Source organism: Xiphophorus hellerii, chromosome 1, assembly GCF_003331165.1.
Source record: "Xiphophorus hellerii strain 12219 chromosome 1, Xiphophorus_hellerii-4.1, whole genome shotgun sequence".
In the NCBI taxonomy this organism is placed as follows: domain Eukaryota; kingdom Metazoa; phylum Chordata; class Actinopteri; order Cyprinodontiformes; family Poeciliidae; genus Xiphophorus; species Xiphophorus hellerii.
The window spans coordinates 32,046,108-32,054,288 of record NC_045672.1 but is presented as its reverse complement, the minus strand read 5'-3'; the positions used below and the strand labels follow the sequence as shown (position 1 = coordinate 32,054,288).

The 8,181-nt window shown below is 48.2% G+C and overlaps 2 protein-coding genes across 4 annotated transcripts in view; both read right to left on the bottom strand.

Moving 5' to 3' along the window:
- LOC116718600 (polymeric immunoglobulin receptor-like) overlaps positions 1 to 8,181 on the bottom strand; it is a 66,053-nt gene that overhangs the window by 25,918 nt on the left and 31,954 nt on the right. The gene's annotated exons all lie outside the window — the stretch shown is intronic.
- LOC116718645 (zinc finger protein OZF-like) lies at positions 830 to 7,340 on the bottom strand. The gene is made up of 2 exons (XM_032560810.1): positions 7,040 to 7,340; positions 830 to 2,707 (listed from the first exon to the last, which is right to left on the bottom strand). Exons 1-2 carry the CDS (start codon positions 7,140 to 7,142, stop codon positions 1,332 to 1,334), a joined length of 1,479 nt encoding a protein of 492 aa, XP_032416701.1. The 5' UTR covers positions 7,143 to 7,340; the 3' UTR covers positions 830 to 1,331.

The following is an 8,181-nucleotide window of genomic DNA, read 5'->3' as shown; positions in this document are numbered from 1 at the left end:
ACCAGATTTCTTTTTTCTACTCTCACCTTTCATAATGTCTCAGTGCACCACAGATATTCTGACTAGAGATATTCTCTAGATTAGAAACTTTGGGGTCTATGTAATAATCATCTGTGAAAGCAGACTTGACCTTTACTTACTCTCCTGTTATCCACCTTAACGAGATACCAAACCCATCAGTCCATCCTATCTGGATTTACAGGGCTGAATTTCAACTGAATAAATAATATTAAGCCTTGAAATTAAATTGCTGTTTATATTATTTGCTTGTTTTTAATGTTGCTGTACATAGTTTATTCAGATGGAAAACTACGTTATTTTTTTTCATAAAGTGCCTAAAAGAGACCAACAATTAGCTAAACACAGGGATGCAAACAACTGATCTACTTACGATTGTCGATCAATGCTTTATTAGATTTAAATTAGTTCCATTTGATTAACAACGTCCGCTTAGACTTTTTTCAGTGTTGTAGTTTAGCCTCCATCCAGCAGAGGGCGATAATGGTCATCCTTAAGCAGAGTCAGTTGATACAGAAATAAAGATGGTGGGGCCATACCAGAACAGCAAAGAGAAATGGTCCAAACAGAGTCCAATCTGGGCTGCAATATGTACTTTATACGGTTCTGTTCATAAATATAAACAACAAACTTCTTAAGTTATTAACTTAATAGCACTAATTCAGCTGAGCTACATGGCAGAGCAGCATCAGTGTCAACTTCTTAGCTAAAAGCAACTTGTGCTACGAAGGCCAGGATATGATGACAGAAAAGCAAAGAAGACAACTGAGAAAAATTGTGACACGGAATAAAAAGAAATGATGCCAATAAGCACAGTTGACTTTGTGGGCTTTTATTAGTTAATCCAGTTTGTGGAGCAAAATTTTAATATTTAATATAACACAAATTGCTAGAGCTAACACTATTAGCAGGAGCTAAAGCAAAAATCACTAGAGGATAATGAATGAATGTCTAAAGTTACAATGAAGCATTTTTAAGTCTTCGTAATATGACGTTAGTATATCTAAGAAAATGTTTTGATCCTGATGTGAGCCATAATTTAAATATAAATTCAATTTAGCCATATTTAAATTTATAAAAATTAAGCCTATTGTATTTTTAATTTATTTTTAACATCTGAAATAAATGCTTCTCAAATAAAATCTATTGCTACAATTAATCATGAATGCTTTTATAACAACTTAAACTAATTGAAACAAAGAGCTTATCACAACAATAAGGTACATTTCAAACATTGTAAGGTAAAACATTCATGGATCATAGAAAATCAAAGATATTACAGTCCTTTAGGTAGGAACTCTTTTACTGCCTGATTATTCCCCTCCTGTGTGAATTCTCATATGTCGGTTAAAATGGGATGTCTGGGTAAATGTTTCTCCACAAACAGCACAGCCAAATGGTTTCTCTCCAGTGTGGATCCTGGTGTGCACATTTAAATTAGACAACTGGCGAAATCTCTGACCACAGACATCACAACCAAAAGGTTTTTCTCCTGTGTGGATTCTCATGTGCGTTTTTAAACTTCCCTTTAGGCTGAATTTTTTCCCACAGGTGTAACAACCAAATGGCTTCTCTCCTGTGTGGATCCTGATGTGTTTCTTTAAGGTCGACTTATCGCTGAATCTTTGTCCACAGGAATCACAACCAAACGGTTTGTCTCCTGTGTGGATTCTCATGTGCCTGTTTAAACTCGTCTTGTCACTAAAGCGTTGTCCACAAACGTCACAACCTAAAGGTTTGTCCCCCGTGTGGATCTTCATGTGTTTGTTTAAATGGGACTTATCACTGAATCTTTGTTCACAAACATCACAACTGAACGGTTTCTCTCCGGTGTGAATCCTGGTGTGAATGTTTAAATGGGACTTTTGGCTGAATTTTCTGCCACAGACGTCACAACCAAACGGTTTCTCTCCAGAGTGGATTCTCATGTGAACATTTATGTTGTTTTTCCAGTTAAAACTTTTACCACAGTCGTCACAGGTAAAACATTTAACCCCTGTCTGGATGTTCCTCAGCGACTCAACACTTTTCTTCTCTCTAACAATTTTCTTGCCAACCAAACAGCCTGCAGGTCTTGCTTTTGAAGGACAGGTTATGTGTCTCTGAAGCGAGGACTTGTTGAACTGTTGACTGCACTTGGAGCAGCTCAGCGACTTGTTGGCGGCATTTCCTCCTGACTCGGCAGCTCTAGTTTCCTTCCAGTCATTCTCACTGTCCTCAGTTTCAGAGCCGGAGTCTGGTGGGTGTTTCAGATGAGAACCAGGAGGGTTCACATCATCATCCTCCTCCTCTTCATCCCCACTGACCTCCGTCTCTGAAGAGCTGGAAGTGTCTCTGTCAGTGTGTAGCTCTGGGTTCCTGCTGGACTCTGCTCCTCCTCCGTCCTCTTCATCACTTTCTGCTTTCATCTGCTCAGCTGAGCTGCTGGTTGGAAGATCTTCAACTTCTGGCTGATGAAGCTGTGAGAACAGAGGTTTATCTTCATCATCCTCACTTTTCACAACAACGACATTCAGTGGAAGCAGACACAGATCGGTCTCCTCCTTCACACTGAGCTCTTCATCCTCTGGGCTGCTCCAGATTCTCTTCTCTTCCTCCTTGATGTGAAGACGCTGTGCATCCTGCTGGTCTCCACCAGGACTCTGCTCTTCATTAGCTTCTTCTTTAACCGCCAGCCTCTCCTGAACACCTAGAAAACACAAAAACAACGTGAAAAAGTTTAGTAAACAGAATTAAAAACTAAAGAACTAAACTCCATCCATCCATCCATCCATCTTCTTCCGCTTATCCGAGGTCGGGTCGCGGGGGTAGCAGCTTCAGAAGGGAGGCCCAGACTTCCCTCTCCCCAGCCACTTCTTCTAGCTCCTCCGGGGGAATCCCGAGGCGTTCCCAGGCCAGCCGAGAGACATAGTCCCTCCAGCGTGTCCTGGGTCTTCCCCGGGGCCTCCTCCCGGTGGGACGTGCCCGGAACACCTCACCAGGGAGGCGTCCAGGAGGCATCCTGACCAGATGCCCGAGCCACCTCAACTGGCTCCTCTCGATGTGAAGGAGCAGCGGCTCTACTCTGAGTCCCTCCCGGATGACTGAGCTTCTCACCCTATCTCTAAGGGAGAGCCCAGCCACCCTACGGAGAAAACCCATTTCGGCCGCTTGTATCCGCGATCTCGTTCTTTCGGTCATGACCCAAAGCTCATGACCATAGATGAGGGTGGGAACGTAGATCGACCGGTAAATCGAGAGCTTCGCTTTTTGGCTCAGCTCTCTCTTCACCACGACGGACCGGTACAGTGCCCGCTTGACAGCAGACGCTGCGCCAATCCGCCTGTCGATCTCCCGCTCCCTTCTTCCCCCATTCGTGAACAAGATCCCGAGATACTTAAACTCCTCCACTTGGGGCAGGACACCCCCCCTGACCCGGAGAAGGCACTCTACCCTTTTCCGGCTCAAGACCATGGCCTCGGATTTGGAGGCACTGATCCCCATCCCGGCCGCTTCACACTCGGCTGCGAACCGCTCCAGCGAGAGCTGCAGATCACGATCTGATGAAGCCAAAAGGACCACATCGTCTGCGAAAAGCAGAGATGAGATCCTAAGGCCACCAAATCGGATCCCCTCAACACCTTGGCTGCGCCTAGAAATTCTGTCCATGAAAGTGATGAACAGAATCGGTGACAAAGGGCAGCCCTGGCGGAGTCCAACTCTCACCGGAAACGAGCCCGACTTACTGCCGGCAATGCGGACCAGACTCTGACACCGGTCATACAGGGACCTGACAGCCCGTATCAAAGGGCCCGGTACCCCATACTCCCGGAGAACCCCCCACAGGGCTCCCCGAGGGACACGGTCGAACGCCTTCTCCAAGTCCACAAAACACATGTAGACTGGTTGGGCGAACTCCCATGCACCCTCCAGGACCCTGCCGAGGGTGTAGAGCTGGTCCAGCGTTCCACGACCAGGACGAAAACCACACTGCTCTTCCTGAATCCGAGGTTCGACTATCCGACGGACCCTCCTCTCCAGGACCCCTGAATAGACCTTGCCAGGGAGGCTTAAGAGTGTGACCCCTCTATAATTGGAGCACACCCTCCGGTCCCCCTTTTTGAACAGGGGGACCACCACCCCAGTCTGCCAATCCAGGGGAACTGCCCCCGATGTCCATGCGACATTGCAGAGTCGCGTCAACCAACACAACCCTACAACATCCAGAGCCTTAAGGAACTCCGGGCGGATCTCATCCACCCCCGGGGCCCTGCCACCGAGGAGCTTTTTAACCACCTCGGCGACCTCGCCCCCAGAGATTGGAGAGCCCAACCCAGAGTCCCCAGGCTCCGCTTCCTCAGTGGAAGGCATGTTGGTGGGATTGAGGAGGTCTTCGAAGTACTCTGCCCACCGGCCCACAACGTCCCGAGTAGAGGTCAGCAGCACACCATCCCCACTATAAACAGTGTTGGTGCTGCACCGCTTCCCCCCCCTGAGACGCCGGATGGTGGACCAGAATCGCCTCGAAGCCGTACGGAAGTCTTTCTCCATGGCCTCTCCAAACTCCTCCCACGCCCGAGTTTTTGCCTCAGCAACCGCCCGAGCCGCATGCCGCTTCGCCCGCCGGTACCCATCAGCTGCTTCCGGAGTCCCACAGGCCAAAAAGGCCCGATAGGACTCCTTCTTCAGCCTGACGGCATCCCTCACCGAAGGTGTCCACCAGCGGGTTCGAGGGTTGCCGCCGCGACAGGCACCGACAACCTTGCGGCCACAGCTCCGATCGGCCGCCTCGACAATGGAGGCACGGAACACGGTCCACTCAGACTCCATGTCCCCCACCTCCCCCGGGACGTGTTCGAAGTTTTGCCGGAGATGGGAGTTAAAGCTCCGTCTCACAGGGGATTCCGCCAGACGTTCCCAGCAGACCCTCACAACACGTTTGGGCCTGCCAGGTCTGACCGGCTTTCGCCCCCACCACCGGAGCCAACTCACCACCAGGTAGTGGTCAGTGGACAACTCCGCACCTCTCTTCACCCAAGTGTCCAAGACATACGGCCGCAGATCCGATGAGACGATGACAAAGTCGATCATCGAACTGCGGCCTAGGGTGTCCTGGTGCCAAGTGCACATATGGACACCCTTATGCTTGAACATGGTGTTCGTTATGGACAATCCATGGCGAGCACAGAAGTCCAGCAACAGAACACCGCTCGAGTTCAGGTCGGGCGGGCCGTTCCTCCCAACCACGCCCCTCCAGGTCTCACTGTCATTGCCCACGTGAGCGTTGAAGTCCCCCAGCAGAACAAGGGAGTCCCCAGGAGGAGCACTCTCCAGTACCCCCTCTAAGGACTCCAAAAAGGGTGGGTAATCTGAACTGTCGTTCGGCCCGTAAGCACAAACGACAGTCAGAACCCGTCCCCCCACCCGTAGGCGGAGGGATGCTACCCTCTCGTTCACCGGGGTAAACCCCAACGTACAGGCGCCGAGATGGGGAGCAACAAGTATGCCCACTCCTGCCCGACGCCTCTCACCTTGGGCAACTCCAGAGTGGAAGTATGTCCAGCCCCTCTCAAGGAGACTGGTTCCAGAACCAGAGCCGTGCGCCGAGGTGAGACCGACTATTTCTAGCCGGAACCTCTCGACCTCACGCACTAGCTCCGGCTCCTTCCCCACCAGAGAGGTGACATTCCACGTCCCAAGAGCCAGTTTCTGCAACCGAGGATCGGACCGCCAGGGTCCCCTCCCTTGGCCGCCACCCATCACACAATGCACCCGACCCCTTTGGCCCCTCCCACGGGTGGTGGGCCCATGGGAGGGGGGGCCCATGTTTCCTCTTCGGGCTGAGCCCGGCCGGGCTCCATGGGTAAAAGCCCGGCCACCAGGCGCTCGCCATCGTGCCCCCCCTCCAGGCCTGGCTCCAGAGTGGGGCCCCGGTGACCCGCGTCCAGGCGAGGGAACACCAAGTCCAAGGTTTTCATTCATCATTGGGGTCTTCGGGCTGAGCTTTGTCTGGTCCCTCACCTAGGACCTGTCTGCCTTGGGTGACCCTACCAGGGGCATGAAGCCCCAGACAGCATAGCTCCTAGGATCATTGGGACACTCAAACCCCTCCACCACGATAAGGTGGCAGCCCATGGAGGAGTAAAGGACTAAACTAAGACTTCAAATTAAAACCGGTAACTGAGTAAATTTATTTATACAGCAAATTTCAAGACATTCATCAAAAAAATTGCTCAGAAGTCAGAGCATTAAACATTACCTTGTCCAAATAGTTAAAAGTTGGGTTGCAACTAATGATTATTTGAATAATTGATTTTTCTACTTATTATTCTGACAATTAATTAGATAACAGAGTTGACACATTTTGCAGATTTTAATTTAACCATTTAAGATGTTTTTATACATTGGAAATAGATTTAAATGCAAATAAAATACTTAAATAACAAAATAAGCATTTTATTCCCTAAAATACAATAAAAACTTTCTCCTAACATCAACATGTGAACAGCTCAGCCCTTTCTGCTCAATTGAACATCAATACAGTGTAGTGATGATCTGGGGATGATTCCACCTGAGGAGTTCATATTTACAGAAATATGTTATTTTTAATCTTAAATGCAAAAATGAATATGTATACAAACATCTATAGATATAGATCAATATATGTTTTAACTATTTTGATGAATCAAGGAGGTTCCATTGCTTTACACCGCAATGGATTTTATGCCTTTGGTTCTGATGCATCATAATTTTGCCAGTTTACTGTAAATTCTGCCAGATTAGAGGCAGAAGGTAAACCTCAGTCTTCCTGATGTAAGGTATTGGACCACATTTCCTCCAGCAGCCTAAAAACAGATTCAAGAAACTGACTGTAAATCATCGGTTGTCAAAGCGGGAAGGAAACGTCCTTCTGTCGGACTCCAAGTGACACATGGTCGGGTCAAAATGTTCATTTCAATCCTCAAAGCTGCTGAGGTTCGAAATAAACGGACATCCCGCTAAGCTAAGACACAAAACAAAGGCTTCACAGGGTAATACTAACCTGATCTGTGCGGCTGGACCAGGAGGCTGAAAGCGGCGTCCATGTCTCTGTGCCCGTCTCCTTCTGCAGCATCCCGTCCCTGCTGGACCTGCTGTCCCCACATCTCTGGCGGTTTCCCCCTGCAGACGCTCCGCTGACTGTGACTCAGCGGCTGCAGCTCAGCTTCAACCCGCCTGAATTCCTCCAGGTTTCACCGACTGCTGCTGCTGCTCCCTAAAAGCTTTATTAACTCCCAGAACAGAAGCAGAACCGAAGACAGTACACGGACGAAGATCCGGCTGAGTCCCCTACTGATGAGAAGCTGGAGTCTGCGCACTAGAGCCCGCAGGCCGAAAAACCCGGAAGTCCCGCCTTCATCAATCATAATAGCATTTAGCGGGTCCGCCATGTTGTAAGTGGCATGTTCTCATTTAAACCGATTTGACAATATTTAGAAACAGTTTTCCCATCTTGCCTTAAAATTATGTTCAACTAATTGCACTAAAAAGTAGAACAGAACAGAACAGAATAGAATTAAAGTTTTATTAACTTATGCTCAGTAAGTGAAAACATGATACTTAGGGGTCATAAAATACAGACAATTTAAATCAACTTATTAAACAACAACAGAAAATAATCAAGTAAGAGCCATAATCTTCATCAGCACAAACTAAACCTCAGACAGTGTAAAAACAGAAACAACAATCATTTTTGTTCATTTCAGCCCAATGATTGTCACCACCAGTGATCCGAATAATATTAAAGAAATATAAAGATATTAAAGAAATATCTTTTATATATATATATATCTCGCCCATTTCCATCTTGTTCCAGTAGCCCATTTGTCATCAAGGTGCTCTGGTTCCCCAACACCTGACACAGACCTTGTTTGGCCGGGCGACGTCTGAGCCGGCATGTTATGCATTTTTGTGTCTCTCATGGTATGAGGTAGGCAGTAGCTTGAAGGGTCTTGCCTAAGGACCCAGACTGGATTCGAACCCTGCCCTCTCGGGTGATATACCGATGCCTTATCTATTGAGCTATCCAGCCAGCTGGAACAACATCAGACATCTCAGTCCAGAAATGTGCAGTCCTTGGCACAGCCAAGATACTGCGCAGAACCCTCAAGCTCCCAGGCCTCTGGTAGAGGACCCGAGCTCAGA

Excerpts from the sequence above, each read along its gene's own strand:
- LOC116718645 (XM_032560810.1), bottom strand. The coding sequence starts at position 7,142 with ATGTGGGGACAGCAGGTCCAGCAGGGACGGGATGCTGCAGAAGGAGAC. Across the intron at positions 2,708-7,039 it reads GGTCCAGCCGCACAGATCAG|GTGTTCAGGAGAGGCTGGCG; the intron begins GTTAGTATTACC and ends TGTGTTTTCTAG.